Source organism: Pristiophorus japonicus, chromosome 30 (genome assembly GCF_044704955.1).
Source record: "Pristiophorus japonicus isolate sPriJap1 chromosome 30, sPriJap1.hap1, whole genome shotgun sequence".
Taxonomy (NCBI): Eukaryota; Metazoa; Chordata; class Chondrichthyes; family Pristiophoridae; genus Pristiophorus; species Pristiophorus japonicus.
The window spans coordinates 7,895,497-7,913,009 of NC_092006.1; the positions used below are offsets into that span (position 1 = coordinate 7,895,497).

The 17,513-nt window shown below is 52.4% G+C and overlaps 1 protein-coding gene across 2 annotated transcripts in view; it reads left to right on the forward strand.

Moving 5' to 3' along the window:
- Window positions 1-16,538, forward strand: part of selenbp1 (selenium binding protein 1) — a 45,829-nt gene extending 29,291 nt beyond the window's left edge. For both annotated transcript variants that reach the window (XM_070868626.1, XM_070868627.1), the window contains 5 exons: window positions 608-686; window positions 5,971-6,092; window positions 9,010-9,102; window positions 11,072-11,190; window positions 13,268-16,538. In XM_070868626.1, the coding sequence (XP_070724727.1) occupies window positions 608-686; window positions 5,971-6,092; window positions 9,010-9,102; window positions 11,072-11,190; window positions 13,268-13,430 (576 nt within the window). In that variant the 3' untranslated portion in view covers window positions 13,431-16,538. The remainder of the gene's footprint in view (window positions 1-607; window positions 687-5,970; window positions 6,093-9,009; window positions 9,103-11,071; window positions 11,191-13,267) is intronic.
- Window positions 16,539-17,513: the final 975 nt, after the last annotated feature.

Sequence of the window (17,513 nt, forward strand, 5' to 3'; positions counted from 1 at the left end):
AGTCAGGAGATGAGTCACTCGCTGCAGAATACCCAGTCTCTGACCTGCTCTGTCATGTATTCAACTGTCATTGTAATCCATGTATAAACTGATCTAAGTTGTACACCGTGAGAACACTGACCACTAGGTGGTGAACTTGTGGGAGACACTCCTAACCTGGACTTTCAGGTATAAAAGGGGAAACTCCGCCCACCTTCATCACTTCAGTGCTGGCTAATAAATGTTACTGGTCACAGAGTGACCTTCTCTCAAGTATGGGCCTTGTGTGCATTTGTACTGTATAGTAAGGACATATTATGCTCTTGTAGCGACAGTATTTACGTGGCTGGTCCAGTTAAGTTTCTGGCCCAAGGTGATCCCCATGTCACAGGGAGGTGGTTGGACTTGCCCTTGTTGTAAGGTGTCTGGGTTGTGTCGGGGGTTTGCAAGGTTTCGGGGCTTTGTAGGGAGTGCCATACACCATATACCTTATGTCCAAAATACCGATGCAGTCCATTGGCAGGAGATAGGTGTGGGAGGAAATCAGAGCTTGGAGAATTTCCCCATTACTGAGCTGATCTTTCGGTAAAACAATGCTTTCTGTAACACTGTTCTTCTCCTTCCACAGAAAGGGGACTGGGCCGCGGAGAAAGTTATTACTGTCCCAAGTAAGAAAGTTGAAGGCTGGGTTTTGCCGGAGATGCCAGGTAAGTACAAAGTATTCGAGCTGGTCTGTTACTGTAACACGGCCCACACTGTGCGATATGTGTGGGCGCACTAGGTCCGCGCAGCAGAGCTGGTCTCCAGGCGTCCTGGTTGACCCTTGCCCCTGGACCAAGACCTCGCTCTGTCAAGCCCGTGTGGTGGCTGGTGTGCAACGGTCACCCCACGTTAAAAAAATCCACCCACAGGCATCTTCCACCCCCTCAATTGGAGTTCAGGACTGGAACATCGGGTCCTTCATTGAAACATCTGTGAACTCTCGTAGAAGCAAGTCATCCTCGTTCAAGGGACCACCTATGATGATGATGCGGGGGGGGAAAGAAAAATGTAATTTTCATTGATGCCTTGTAGGGAAGGTAATCTGCTGTCCTGACCCATGCCAACGTGGTTGACTCATAAACAACAACGTAGCAAAACATCCCAAGGCGCTTTACAGGAGCAGTTATCAAACAATATCTTGACACCGAGCTGCATAAGGAGATATTACGGACAGGCGACCAAAAGCTTGATCAAAGAGGTCAGTTTTAAGGAGCGTCTTAAAGGAGGAGAGAGAGGCGGAGAGGTTTAGGGAGGGAGTTCCAGAGCTTAGGGCCCAGGCAGCTGAAGGCACGGCCGCCAATGGTGAAACGATTATAATCAGGGATGCTCAGGAGGGTAGAATTAGAGGAGCGCAGAGATCGCGGAGGGTTGTGGGGCTGGAGGAGGTTACAGAGATCAGAGATATGGAGGGGGTGGAGGGGCTGGAGGAGGTTACAGAGATAGGGAGGGGTGTAGGGGCTGGAGGTTACAGAGATAGGGAGGGGTGTAGGGGCTGGAGGAGGTTACAGAGATAGGGAGGGGATGTAGGGGCTGGAGGAGGTTACAGAGATAGGGAGGGGATGTAGGAGCTGGAGGAGGTTACAGAGATAGGGAGGGGATGTAGGGGCTGGAGGAGGTTACAGAGATAGGGAGGGGTGTAGGGGCTGGAGGAGGTTACAGAGATTGGGAGGGGTGTAGGGGCTGGAGGACGTTACCGAGATAGAGAGAGCTGTAGGGGCTGGAGGAGGTTAGAGAGGAAGGGAGCGAGGAGATGGAGTAATTTGAACACAAGGGCGAAAATTTTATAATCGAGGTGTTGGCGGACCGGGAGCCAACATCGGTCAAAATATAGGAGATAACTTGCCCCTTTTCGTCATGGCAACAGTTTTGATATTAACTGAGCAGTGTAGATCATAGAATGGTACAGCACAGAAGGAGGCCATTCGGCCCATCGTGCCTGCGTTGGCTGGTTCGAAGTGATCCAGGTTGTCCCGCTCACCCGCTCTTTCCCCAAGAGGCCAGAATTGGAGGAGCGCAGAGATTGCGGAGGGTTGGAGGGGGTTGCAGAGACAGAGAGGGGGCACATCCTGAGAATGAATAGAAGTGGACCCAGCTGCACCCAGGTGTGGGCAGGTGGATTCTAAGAAAACGGCAACGACAGAGTGATGTGGCGCATTACGTTTTGCCTTACCGCCACCAGGCCTCCACAGGCCCAAATACCTTCGTCTGACCGTGCAGCAACTAGCCCCTTGAAAATTAGTGCGGGAACTGCCTCAGACCAGTGCTTCTCAAACCTTTTGGTTGAACGACCCCTTTTTTAAATGGATTAGGAATCACGGACCCCCCCATCTAAATTATAATACTCGAAAATGCTGCATGTAGAGAGTGTTTTAATAATGCTTTGAAGAAAGTGTCAGCCATGGCTCAGTGGGTCGTACTCTCGTCTGATTAGGAAGGTTGTGGGTTCAAGTCCCACTCCAGGGACTTGAGCACAAAAAAAAATCTAGGCTGACACTCCGGTGCAGTGCTGAGGGAGCGGCGCACTGTCGGAGGGGCGGTGCTGAGGGAGCGCCGCACTGTGGAGGGGCGGTGCTGAGGGAGCGCCGCACTGTCAGAGGGGCGGTGCTGAGGGAGCGCCGCACTGTCGGAGGGGCGGTACTGAGGGAGCGCCGCACTGTCGGAGGGGCGGTACTGAGGGAGCGCCGCACTGTCGGAGGGGCGGTACTGAGGGAGCGCCGCACTGTCGGAGGGGCAGTACTGAGGGAACGCTGCACTGTCAGAGATGCCGTCTTTCGGATGAGATGTTAAACCGAAGCCTCGTCTGCCCTCTCGGGTGGATGTATAAGTTCCCACGGCCACTGTTTAGAAGAAGAGCAGGGGGAGTTCTCCCCGGTGTCCTGGGCCCAGTATTTATCCCTCAATCAACATCACAAAAAACAGATGATCTGAGTCATTATCACATTGCTGTGTGTGGGAGCTTGCTGTGCGCAAATTGAGCTGCCGCGTTTCCCACATTACAACAGTGACCGCACTCCAAAAGTACTTCATTGGCTGTAAGGTGCTTTGAGACGTACGGTGATTGTGAAAGGCGCTATATAAATGCAAGTCTTTCTTTTAAAAGGTATTTACTTACAGATATCAGTGAGATGGTTGTGCCTGCTTTTCATACCAATTCAGGGCACTCTGCAGCAACAGATGGCCACTACTGGCCACTTAGCGCTGGACAATTTGTAAAGCCGTCAGCGGGCTGGCCAGGGTGAGTGCGGGCATGAGCTCCCATGCCCATGCTGCTGGAAGCCTGACACTCCGCCACACTCTGCCATCATCATCATAGACAGTCCCTCGGAATCGAGGAAAACTTGCTTCCACACTAAAAGTGAGTTCTCAGGTGGCTGAACAGTCCAATATGGGAATTACAGTCTCTGTCACAGGTGGGACAGACAGTGGTTGAGGGAAGGGGAGGGTGGGACTGGTTTGCCGCACGCTCCTTCCGCTGCCTGCACTTGGTTTCTGCACGCTCTCGGCAACGAGACTCGAGGTGCTCAGCGCCCTCCCGGATGCACTTCCTCCACTTAGGGCGGACTGGTCTTTGGGCCAGGGACTCCCAGGTGTCGGTGGGGATGTTGCACTTTATCAGGGAGGCTTTGAGGGTGTCCCTTGTAACATTTCCTCTGCCCACCTGGAGCTCGCTTGCCGTGTAGGAGTTCTGAGTAGAGCGCTTGCTTTGGGAGTCTCGTGTCGGGGGCATGCGGACAATGTGGCCCTGCCCAGCGGAGCTGATCGAATGTGGTCAGTGCTTCGATGCTGGGGATGTTGGCCTGGTCGAGGACGCTAACGTTGGTGCGTCCGTCCTCCCAGGAGATTTGCAGGATCTTGCGGAGACCTCGTTGGTGGTATTTCTCCAGCGATTTGAGGTGTCCACGGTATATGGTCCATGTCTCTGAGCCATACAGGACTGCATGTTCGGTTGCGGCTGCAACTGTGGGGATTGAACCCGTTCGGGCCTGTGTTTCAGGTGCGCTCCTATCACGCGTCAGGATGGCGGTATAGGGTGGCAGTGCCAGGGAGAGAAGTCGGCTCGGTCGGCAAGGGGGCGGTGAGCGCTGGTTGCAAAATGAGCGTGGAGCCTTGGGCCTCTGTGACGATAACGGGCCCGGCCGTGGAGATCAATTCGCGAGGACTCGAACGGCGTCGGTTTTATGAAGAGGAGCAGGCTTGAAATTACCTCTGGTCGCGGAGGCCCCTGGAAACTCTCTGGCGACCCCGGGGGTGGGGGGGGGGGGGGTCCGGGGACCCCAGTTCGAGAAACACTGCTTCAGCGCTCGGGATTGAGGCCGAGAAATCCTGGGTCGCATACGGCTCCCGTCGGGAACGGCGACGGCTTTTCGCCCGGGGGCGTCGCCGCTAACCACCCGCACAGCGACCCGCTTCGCTGGCGATGATGACGTCATCACCCTAAACTGGGCATCGCCCCACCTCCCCCCCCCCCCCCCCGCCCCCTCCAAAGCCACACAGGGCGATGCCAGTGACAGCTTCAGGGGACGTGAACCAGAATTGTTTTGTTACACCCCGATGGCACTTTCAACGTGCGGGGTCCGTGCCACAATCAGTCAGCCCGGCGCTCTCTGCTCGAGCGCCGGGCTGTTGGCACGGCAACACCCCCCCCCCCCCACCCCTCCCTCCCACTGCCCCCAGCCCCCGCAACCCCGGTGGTCCAGGGAGGACCATTTCTCGACTGAAGAGTTTACAGCTTGGGCCCATCCCTTTAATGAAGGAGCGAGCCCCTCCTACAGAGGAGGTTGAGAGGAGACCTCGTGGAGGTGCACAAAATATTGAGGGGCCTGGACGTAGTGGATAGTAAGGGTCTATTGCCGTTGGTGGAGGGGGCTATTACGAGGGGACATTGGTTTAAGGTGGTTGGTGGAAGGTTTAGAGGAGGGGCTTCTTTACGCAGAGGGTTGTGGGGATCTGGAACTCGCTGCCTGGAAGAGTGGTGGATGCAGAAACCCTCACCACTTTCAAGAGATGGTTGGATGGGCACTTAAAGTGCAGTAACCTGCAGGGTTACGGACCTAGAGCTGGTAATTGGGATTAGACTGGATGACCTTTGGTTGGACGGCGCAGATATAACGGTCAGTACTGCAGGGAATCGAATACGGCCAGGGTGATCTCCTGGACTAGTGTCGATCGCCTGGACGGGTCGGAGAGGAATTTTCCCAGATTTCTTTTCTCCCTAAACTGGCCTGGGTTTTTTATCTGGTTTTTGCCTCTCCCAGGAGATCCCATGGCTCCGGTTGGGGTGGAGTGTAGAATGTTTCAGTGTAAGGGGTGTCGCAGTTGTGTGAGGCGGACTGGTTGGGCCGGGTGCTCTTTGCCTTTCCGCCATTGTTCATTGTTCGTAGGTTTACACATAACCTTCAGGGCTGCTGACCGAGGGCCGTGCGGCTCTTTGTCGGCCGGCGCGGACACAATGGGCCGGAATGGCCTCCCTCTGCGCCGTAAATTTCCATGTTTCTATGTCTCTACATGGCGGCGCTACGCAGATCAGTGCGTAGCGCCGCGCCCAGCTCTCAACCCGTCCGCGGAGCCCCCCCGGAAAGACCCCACCGACCCTGCCAGAGAAACTGCTTTAGCAGTAGGGATTGAGGCCGTAGAAATCTGGCTCGTTTGCCAGGCGTTATTTTGTGCTCCATTTCCTTTCGGCGGGGGCGGGGGGGGGGGGGGTCAAATTTAGCGAGTGGGGCGGAACTTCCTCCCAGATGTAACCGCCCCCAAACGGGACGCGACAGAATTCCGCCCCCCTCCTTATTCTTTGCCCAGCCCGTTCATGGGCCGGGATTCCTCGTGCGCGCGGAATCGCAGGTGGGAGCCCGCCAGGATAACTGACGTGACGCTGACCCCGGTGATCCTGTCAGTGCGGGTCCGGTCAACAGCCGCCAAGCTTGACACGCGACCCTGCCTCCCATTCAGGTCTGATCACCGACATCCTCATCTCCCTGGATGATCGCTTCCTGTACTTCAGCAACTGGATCCACGGCGACATTCGGCAGTACGATATCACGGACACCAGGAATCCCAAACTGGTCGGACAGGTAAGGGCTGCTCACATGGTTTGTCCAACAATGGGATGGTCAGGCGGGCAAATCTGAAGGGGAACTGATCCGGAGAAATGATTCCCGCTGGTTGTGGTGAGTCGAGGACTAGAGGGCATCGGTTAAAAATTAGAGCTAGATCTTTCAGGAGTGAAATTAGGAAACATTGCATGCCAATGATGTAATGATGTACTGAACACTAGACCTGAATGTACCTTCACCCTGTATATACCTTACCTGTACACAAGAGGGTGCTGCTGCTGGAGACCTAAGGGTCACCTGCACACTGCAGGTAACCCAGTATAAAAGGGAGCTCACCTCTTAGTGTCCTCACTCTCGGAGCTGCAATAAAGGACTACAGTCTGTACAGTTCAAGTGCCATAGCCCTGCCTCGTGGAGTCAATAACAGAGTGCCTACATACACAGCTCATGGTCTACAGGGCCGTAGTAATACCCGCCCTCCTTTATGGCTCAGAGACTTGAGGTGTGGACCATGTACAGGAGACACCTCAAGTCGCTGGAGAAATACCACCAGCAATGTCTCCGCAAGATCCTGCCAATTCCCTGGGAGGACAGACGCACCAACGTTGGCGTCCTCGACCAGGCCAACATCCCCAGCATCGAAGCACTGACCACACTCGACCAGCTCCGCTGGGCAGGGCCACATTGTCCGCATGCCCCCGACACGAGACTCCCAAAGCAAGCTCTCAACTTGGAACTCGTCCACGGCAAACGGGCCAAAGGCGGGCAGAGGAAATGTTACAAGGGACCACCCTCAAAGCCTCCCTGATAAAGTGCAACATCCCCACCGACACCTGGGAGTCCCTGGCCCAAAGACCAGTCCGCCCTAAGTGGAGGAAGTGCATCCGGGAGGGCGCTGAGCACCTCGAGTCTCGTCGCCGAGAGCGTGCAGAAACCAAGCGCAGGCAGCGGAAGGAGCGTGTGGCAAACCAGTCCCAGCGTCCCCTTCCCTCAACCACTGTCTGTCCCACCTGTGACAGGGACTGTGGCTCTCGTATTGGACTGTTCTCCCACCCAAGGACTCAGGCTAAGAGTGGAAGCAAGTCTTCCTCGATTCCGAGGGACTGCCTATGATGATGATGGCATACACAATAATTTGTACTCTCCTGTGTGTTCAGTGCCCCGGGCCTTTGTTACCTCTGGACCCAACTGTTCCAACCCTCCCCTGGCCAGCATCCCACCCTCCATAAACTTCAGCTCATATAAAACTCTGTTGCCCCGTGTCCTAACTTGCACCGAGTCCCGCCCGTCCATCACCACTGTGGTGAGGGTTTCTGCCTCTACCATCCTTTCAGGCAGTGAGTTCCAGATCCCCACCACCCTTTGGGTGAAGAAATTTCTCCTCAAATCCCCTCTAAATCTTCTACCAATTACTTTAAATTTATGCCTCCTGGTTGTTGGCCGCTCATAAGAGCATAAGAAATAGGAGCAGGAGTAGGCCATGCGGCCCCTCGAGCCTGCTCCACCATTTAATACTGTTAAGTATCGAATAACTCCACGAGGCTAAGTACGGTGAGCGAGTTCAGGCGTGACCTTACTCCAGTTTATTTATTCTCAAAGTGAGGATTTAACATGGCTGTCAACATTATATACACGGCTTGCACGTGTCTGCCAGTGACCATTAGGTGTCTGCCAGTGACCATTAGGTGTCTGCCAGTGACCATTAGGACTCCGACAGTCGCGCCCTCTGGTGGCAGGTAAAACCCAGTTAACATACATAACATCTACGATCATGGCTGATCTGATCATGGACTCAGGTCCACTTCCCTGCCCGCTCCCCATAATCCCTTATTCTCTGATCGTTTAAGAAACTGTCTGTCTCTGTCTTAAATTTATTCAATGTCCCAGCTTCCACAGCTCTCTGCTAAGGGAAATAGGCCTTTTCTATCCACTCTATCCAGGCCCCTCATAATTTTATGCACCTCACTGAGGTCTCCCCTCAAGCCTCCTCTGTTCCAAGGAAAACAACCCCAGCCTATCCAATCTGTCCTTGTGGCTAAAATTCTCCACTCCCGGCAACATAGAAACATAGAAAATAGGTGCAGGAGTAGGCCATTCGGCCCTTTGAGCCTGCACCACCATTCAATATGATAATGGCTGATCATGCAACTTCAGTACCCCATTCCTGCTTTCTCTCCATACCCCCGATCCCTTTAGTCGTAAGGGCCATATCTAACTCCCTTTTGAATATGTCCAACGAACTGGACTCAACAACAACTCCACAGGTTCACAATTCTCTGGGTGAAAAAGTTTCTCCTCATCTCGGTCCTATATGGATTACCCCTTATTCTTAGACTGTGTCCCCTGGTTCTGGACTTCCCCAACATCGGGAACATTCTTCCTGCATCTAACCTGTCCAATCCCGTCAGAATTTTATATGTTTCTTGAGATCCCCTCTCATTCTTCTAAATTCCAGTGAGTATAAGTCTAGTCGATCCAGTCTTTCTTCATATGTCAGTCCTGCCATCCCGGGAATCAGTCTGGTGAACCTTCGCTGCACTCTCTCAATAGCAAGAACGTCCTTTCTCAGATTAGGAGACCAAAACTGAACACAATATTCCAGATGTGGTCTCACCAAGGCCCTGTACAACTGCAGTAAGACCTCCCTGTTCCTGTACTCAAATCCCCCTCGCTATGAAGGCCAACATACCATTTGCCTTCTTCACCGCCTGCTGTACCTGTATGCCTACCTTCAATGACTGATGGACCATGACACCCAGGTCTCGTTGCACCTCCTGGTAAATCTCCTCTGCACCCTCTCCAGTGCAATCACGTCCTTCCTGTAATGCGGTGACCAGAACTGCACGCAGTACTCCAGCTGTGGCCGAACCAGAGCTGGAGTTTATATACTTTTTACGATATGTGGGGGCAGGACTAATTAAAATTTTGCTTCTAGGTGTTTATCGGAGGGTGCATTTTGAAGGGTGGATCGGTGAAGGTCCTGGAGGACAAGGAACTCAAGAGTCAGCCTGAGCCCCGCATAGTTAAAGTAAGGAGTATTCTTGAATCTCTTCTGAAGGTGCTGGCTCCAACGGGTGCTGGCTGACCTCCTCCAAACGGCACTGCCTCCCGTACGAGCCCAGACAACGACTGCCGGCAGAAACTTTGATCGCACCCGGCGTGCACACGAGCGGGCGCATCCCAGCGGGGCTCACTGAATTTATATAGCGCCTTGCCCCACCTCAGAAACACCCCCCGCCGAAGGGCTTTACAGCCAACGAAGTACTTTTTTTTTGAAGTGTAGTCGCTGTCGCAATGTGGGAATCGCGGCAGCCAATTTGCGCACAGCAAGCTCCCACACACAGCGATGTGATAAACGACCAGTATAAACAGTGTCGGAGGCGCCGTCCTTCGGAAGGGCCGTTGAACCCGAGGGCCCTGTCTGCTCTCTCGGGTGGACGTGAAAGATCCCACGGCCGCTATTGGAAGAAGAGATGGTGTGGGGCGGGGGGTGGGGGGGGGGGGGGGAGTTCTCCCCCTGGGGGATTATTTGTCCCTTAATCAACATCACTAAAAAAAAGACGATTTGGTCCACTGTCACATTGCTGTTTGTGGGAGCTTGCTGTGCGCAAATTGAGCTGCCGCGTTTCCCCAACATTACAACAGTGACCACACTTCAGGTCAGCCATGACTTTATTGAATGGTGGAGCAGGCTCGAGGGGCCGAATGGCCTACTCCAATTTCTTGTGCTCTAATAGTCTTTTGTTCAAAAAAAGTGCTTCATTGGCGGTGAAGCGCTTTAGGATATCCTGAGATGGAGAAAGACGCTATAGAAAGGCAAATTCTTTCTTTCTTTTACTCGACCATGCAGTGCACTCATCTACTGAATCAATGGAACCTAACTTTATACTCGCATATTTGAGCATTAATAAAGCTTTGCTCCACCCTCACTAGAAACATAGAAAATAGGTGCAGGAGTAGGCCATTCGGCCCTTTGAGCCTGCACCACCATTCAATATGATCATGGCTGATCATGCAACTTCAGTACCCCATTCCTGCTTTCTCTCCATACCCCTTGATCCCTTTAGCCGTAAGGGCCACATCTAACTCACTTTTGAATATATCTAACGAACTGGCCCCAACAACTTCCTGTGGTAGAGAATTCCACAGGTTCACAACTCTCTGAGTGAAGAAGTTTCTCCTCATCTCGGTCCTAAATGGCTTACCCCTTATCCTTAGACTGTGACCCCTGGTTCTGGACTTCCCCAACATCGGTAACATTCTTCCTGCATCTAACCTGTCCAATCCCGCAGAATTTTATATGTTTCTATGAGATCCCCTCTCATTTTTCTAAATTCCAGTGAATATAAGCCAAGTCGATCCAGTCTTTCTTCATATGTCAGTCCTGCCATCCCGGGAATCAGTCTGGTGAACCTTCGCTGCACTCCCTCAATAGCAAGAATGTCCTTCCTCAGATTAGGAGACCAAAACTGTACACAATACTCAAGGTGTGGCCTCACCAAGGCCCTGTACAACTGCAGCAAGACCTCCCTGCTCCGATACTCAAATCCTCTCGCTATGAAGACCAACATGCCATTTGCCTTCTTCACTGCCTGCTGTACCTGCATGCCAACTTTCCATGATTGATGTACCATGACACCCAGGTCTTGTTGCACCTCCCCTTTTCCTAATCTGTCGCCATTCAGATAATATTCTGCCTTCCTTTTTTTGCCACCAAAGTGGATAACCTCACATTTATCCACATTATACTGCATCTGCCATGCATTTGCCCACTCACCTAACCTGTCCAAGTCACCCTGCAGCCTCTTAGCATCCTCCTCGCAGCTCACACCGCCACCCAGCTTAGAGTCATCTGCAAACTTGGAGATATTACACTTAATTCCTTCGTCCAAATCATTAATGTATATTGTAAATAGCTGGGGTCCCAGCACTGAACCCTGCGGTACCCCACTAGTCACTGCCTGCCATTCTGAAAATACTTTTTCACCTTGAAACAGGGGACGAGGATTTATGGAGGCCCTCAGATGATCCAATTGAGTTTGGATGGGAAACGCTTGTATGTTACTACCTCCCTGTACAGTGGATGGGACAAGCAATTCTACCCAGATATTATCAAGTAAGTTGAGTATTATCAAGTAAATCGTCAACGAGGTGTACTGGACCAGTGATCCAGAGGCCCGGATTAATGATCCGGAGACTTGAGCTCAAATTCCACCACGGTAGCTGAGGAATTTAAATTCGGTTGATTGAATAAATCTGAAATTTCAAAATATCAGTAATGGTGACTATGAAACTACTGGATTTCTGTAAAAAAAACAACTGGTTCACTAATGTCCTTGCGGAAAGGAAATCTGCCATCCTTACGCGTTCTAGCCTGGGTGTCAGCTGTGGCTCAATGGCAGCACCCTCGCCTCTCAGTCAGAAGGTTGTGGGTTCAAGTCCCACTCTTGGGACTTGAGCACAAAAATCTAGGCTGACATTCCAGTGCAGTGCTGAGGGGGCGCCGCACTGTCGGAGGGGCAGTGCTGAGGGAGCGCCGCACTGTCGGAGGGGCAGTGCTGAGGGGGCGCCGCACTGTCGGAGGGGCAGTGCTGAGGGAGCGCCGCATTGTCGGAGGGGCAGTGCTGAGGGAGCGCCGCACTGTCGGAGAGGCAGTACTGAGGGAACGCTGCACTGTCGGAGGGGCAGTACTGAGGGGGCGCCGCACTGTTGGAGGGGCAGTACTGAGGGAGCGCCGCACTGTCGGAGGGGCAGTACTGAGGGAGCGCCGCAATGCCGGAGGGGCAGTACTGAAGGAGCGCCGCACTGCCGGAGGGGCAGTACTGAGGGAGCGCCGCACTGCCGGAGGAGCAGTGCTGAGGGAACGCCGCACTGTCGGAGGGGCAGTACTGAGAGAGTGCCGCACTGTCGGAGGGGCAGTATGAGGGAGCGCCGCACTGTTGGACGGGCAGTACTGAAGGAGCGCCGCACTGCCGGAGGGGCAGTACTGAGGGAGCGCCGCACTGCCGGAGGAGCAGTGCTGAGGGAACGCCGCACTGTCGGAGGGGCAGTACTGAGAGAGTGCCGCACTGTCGGAGGGGCAGTGCTGAGGGAGCGCCGCACTGTCGGAGGGGCTGTACTGAGGGAGTGCCGCACTGTCTGATTTCGAATGAGATGTTAAACCGAGGCCCCTTCTGCTCAGGTGAATGTAAATGATCCCGCGGCATTATTTTGAAGAAGAGCAGGGGATAATCCCCGGTGTCCCAGGGCCAATATTTATCCCACAATCAACATGACAAAAAAAAACAGATTATCCGGTCATTATCACATTGCTGTGTGTGGGAGCTTGCTGTGCGCAAATTGGCTGCCGCGTTTCCCACATTAACAACAGAGATTGCATTCCAAAAGTACTTCATTGGCTGTAAAGCGCTTTGAGATGTCCGGTGGTCGCGAAAGGCGCTATATAAATCCAAGACTTTCTTTATGTGTGACTCCAGAGCCACTTGGTTGACTCTTAGCTGCTCTTTCAAAACCGCTGCGACAAACTATGATGAGAATTTAAAAAAACAGGAAGGGCCATGTGGCATCGACCCAACAGCACTGTGGGAACACCTTCACCACACGGACTGCAGCGGTTCAAGAAGGCGGCTCACCACCACCTTCTCGAGGGGCAATTAGGGATGGGCAATAAATGCCGGCCTTGCCAGCAACGCCCACATCCCATCAATCAATAAATATTTTTTAAAAAGTCAATCAGAATCACAGGGCACATTGAAAAGGCTGTTCGGCCCATCGTGCCCGTGACGGCCCTTTGAAAGAGCCATCACCCTTGGGCCGCCCATTTAAGGCGGAGATGAGGAGGAATATCTTCTCTCAGAGGGTTGTAAATCTGTGGAATTCTCTGCCCCAGAGAGCTGTGGGGGCCGGGACATTGAATATATTTAAGGGGGAGATAGACAGATTTTTGAGCGATAAGGGAGTAGAAGGGTTATGGAGAGCGGGCGGGGAAGTGGAGCTGAGTCCATGATCAGATCAGCCAGGATCTTATTAAATGGGGGAGCAGGGGCTGCATGGCTGACTCCTGCTCCTATTTCTTATGTTTATCACCCAGCCAATTTTTCCTGTCCCAATTCCCCCCTTTTGAAGGGAAAAGGGAAGGTGGAACGGGTAAAGGATTTTCAGCTCTGTGTGGTGACCTCTCCTTTCTGTTGCAGGCACGGGTCGGTGTTGCTGCAGGTTGACGTGGACTCAGAAAAGGGCGGCTTGATCGTCAACGAAAACTTTCTGGTGGACTTTGGGAAGGAGCCCGACGGGCCGGCCCTTGCCCACGAAGTTCGCTACCCTGGCGGCGACTGCAGCTCCGATATCTGGCTGTAGACGGAGTTGGGGGTGGGTTGGGGGGGGAGGGCAAAGACCCTCGGTGAGACCCGTCAAGACTCCATGTTCATCGAGGTCTCTCCGTCGTGTGCCAAGGAGTACATCGCAAGCAGCGGCCTCTCATGCCTTAAGTCTTTTTGCCAATCGGAACACTTTGAGAATGAAATCTTCCCGGCCCTTCCATCATCATCATCGGCAGTCCCTCGGAATCGAGGAAGACTTGCTTCCACTCTTAGCATGAGCCCTGAGGTGGCTGAACAGTCCAATACGAGAGCCACAGTCCCTGTCACAGGTGGGACAGACAGTGGTTGAGGGAAGGGGAGGGTGGGACTGGTTTGCCGCACGCTCCTTCCGCTGCCTGCACTTGGTTTCTGCACGCTCTCGGCGACGAGACTCGAGGTGCTCAGCGCCCTCCCGGATGCACTTCCTCCACTTAGGGCGGACTGGTCTTTGGCCAGGGACTCCCAGGTGTCGGTGGGGGATTTTGCACTTTATCAGGGAGGCTTTGAGGGTGTCCCTGTAATATTTCCTCTGCCCACCTTTGGCTTGTTTGCCATGAAGGAGCTCCGAGTAGAACTCTCGCTTTGGGAGTCTCGTGTCGGGCATGTGGACAATGTGGCCTGCCCAGTGGAGCTGATTGAGTGTGGTCAGTGCTTCGATGCTGGGGATGTTGGCCTGGTTGAGGACGCTAACGTTGGTATGTCTGTCCTCCCAGGGGATTTGCAGGATCTTGGTGAGACATCGTTGGTGGTATTTCTCCAGCGTCTTGAGGTGTCTACTGTACATGGTCCATGTCTCTGAGCCATACAGGAGGGTGGGTATTACTACAGCCCTGTAGACCATGAGCTTGGTGGCAGATTTGAGGGCCTGGTCTTCGAACACTCTTTTCCTCAGGCGGTCGAAGGCTGCACTGGCGCACTGAGTGAAAGGTCGCAGGTTCAATTACCGGACTGGGTTAGATGATCTCAGGTGAGCTGTTAGGTGGGACGGCTTGTAACCAGCCTTAGCCAGGGTTCCTGCTCCTGGTTGATCTTCAGCGATCCCGCACAACAGGAGGAGGCCTTTCGGCCCCTCGAGCCTTGTTCCTTCGTTCAGTTAGATTCTGGCTGATCTATATCTTAACTCCGTCGATCCGCTTTGATCCCATAACCCTTAATACCCTTGCCCAACAAAAATCGATTGATTAGAGTCTTTTCATTTGAACCCCCAACCTCGACAGCTTTGGGGTGGGGAGCGAGTTCCAGATTCCCACGGCCCTTTGTGTGAAGAAGTGCTTCCTGACATCACCCCTGAACGGCCTGGCTCTAATTTTAAGATGACGCCCCCTTATTCTGGACTAACCCCACCAGAGAAAAATAGTCTCTCTCTATATCCACCCCTATCAACTCCTTTAATCTTAAACACCTCAATTAGGTCACCCCTGTCATGTATCTCACACTACTGTATATAACTGTATCTTACCATGCTATACATGACTGTAACTAGATATGACCTGTAACCACAAGCATAAGGTAACCCCCCCATCTCCGGAATCAGCCTAGTGAATCGTCTCTGTACCCCCTCCAAAGCTAGTATATCCTTTCTTAAGAAAGGTGACCAAAACTTTGGTGGTGGTGCAGACTCGAAGGGCCGAATGGCCTACTCCTGCTCCTATTTTCTACGTTTGTATGTTTCCCTGCCCGCTCCCCATAACCCCTTATTCTCTTATCGGTTAAGAAAATAAGAACATAAGAAACTTAGAAACATAGAAAATAGGTGCAGGAGTAGGCCATTCGGCCCTTCGAGCCTGCACCCACCATTCAATGAGTTCATGGCTGAACATGCAACCTCAGTACCCCCTTCCTGCTTTCTCGCCATACCCCTTGATCCCCCGAGTAGTAAGGACTACATCTAACTCCTTTTTGAAACTTAGGGGAATACAAGCCTTGGTTGTGCAAACTGTTCTCACAGTTGAACTCTTTTAGGGCTAGACTTTCCCCGAGAGCCCCTCAAAGCCCGGTTACCCGCCGAGAACAACCGCTAACGTTTTGCAAGTAACGCTGGCGAAAATGTCCACAATTAAGTTTAAAAATAATCGGCTGGCGAGAAAATGGATCTTGCACCAGCATTCTCGGCGGTTAAAAGCGAAACTAAGTGAAACGGGCGGTTCTTAAAATGTTTTTAAAAATTTACTCCCAGGCTGTGATTGGGCCTAGGGAGGGGGGGGAAACAAAAAAAAATATTTTCACTTGGAAAAAAAAAGTTAAAAAACATTCCCAAGAAAGTTTTAAAGCTAATCGCTGTTTTACAATTAAAAAATAAATAAATGAAGAACCTTGAACTTGCCTTTCTTCTCAAAGTGCTCACCTACCACCCTGTTTCAGCTGCTTTCACAGGGCGGTTCCCTCGGCCACCTGGACGAGCTTCCATTGAGGCCAAACTCACGCCCTGGCGATTTTCTCCCGACGGGCGTTTCGAGATATGGGCGGTACCTTTCAAAAAGGGGGGAAACTTTCGACGCGCGTTTTCTCCACCGAAAACAGCCGAGATAAGCGCAGATAATGAAGGTGAAAGTTTATCCCTCAGTCTCTATCTCTTGTGGGTTTAACTCACATGAAACATTCCTTCGAACGAAACTGGGTCCTGCCCGTTACCAATCAGCCGACACATTCATTTTATGCTTTACAAAGCAAAATGAGAATCAATTTTGCAAAGGCTCCCTGAGCACACGACACTGCGCGCGCGAAAGATTGTATACCACGTCTCGATTCTATCGCTTACTTTGTCTCACATTGTTGAGAACGTGAGTTCAAAGCTAGCCGTGGCTGCCTTGAAGTGAATTTGAAAATTAAAATCTGGTTTCAGTAAAAGTGTTTGTGAAGTTGTCGGTTGACGTAAAAACCCAACTGGTTCACTAATGTCCTGTCGGGAAGGTAACATCATCATCATATCATAGGTGTTGTGTACCTGTAAAGCATGCACTCCCATGTTCCGCCACCAGGGAGCGCATCCCCTGAAGTCCCAAGGGGTCCCAGCATCCCTTGGGAGCACTGTATATAAGCCGGCCCCTAAGGCCTCTTCCTCACTCTGGCGTGTCTTATTAAAGACTGAGGTCACTGTTACTTTAAACTCCCTGTGTGCAGCCTCATCTGTGTTAGGAACACAATAACTGGCGACGAGAATACGAATCTAATGCAAAGATGCAGCAAACTGTGGGCATCCTGGAGAAGTTCTCGGAGGGTGAGGACTGGGAAGCCTATGTCGAACGGCTAGACCATTACTTTGTAGCCAACGAGCTGGACGGAGAAGGAAGCGCTGCAAAAAGGAGAGCGGTCCTCCTCACAGTCTGCGGGGCACCGACCTACAGCCTCATGAAGAATCTTCTGGTTCCGGTGAAACCCACAGATAAGTCGTATGAGGAGCTGTGTACACTGGTTCAGGAGCATCTTTACCCGAGAGAGAGCGTGCTGATGGCGAGATATCGGTTCTACACGTGCCAGCGATCTGAAGGTCAGGAAGTGGCGAGCTACGTCGCCGAACTAAGGCGACTTGCAGGACAATGTGAGTTTGATGGCTACCTGGAGCAAATGCTCAGAGACTTTTTTGTACTGGGCATTGGCCACGAGACCATCCTATGAAAACTTTTGACTGTAGAGACACCGACCCTCAGTAAGGCCATTGCGATAGCACAGGTGTTTATGTCCACCAGTGATAACACCAAACAAATCTCTCAGCACACAAGTGCTAACAATGTTCATAAATTAACTGGAACTGTGTTTGCGAGTAGAAATGGGCAGAACCCACGAGTCTGCAACTGCCAGCAGGCCTCAGGTGACCCAGATGACTCAGAGTCCCCAACAAAGGATGAATGCAAGGCAATTCACACCTTGTTGGCATTGTGGAAGCTTCCATTCAGCCTATTCATGCCGCTTCAAAGGGTATGTTTGCAAGAGCTGTGGAACAATGGGGCACCTCCAACGAGCTTGCAAACGAGCTGCAAGCTCTGCAAAACCTGCTAACCACCACGTGGCAGAGGAAGATCGGTCCATGGTGGACCAAAACAATTTCGAGCCTCAGAGAGAGGAGGCAGATGCTGAAGTACAC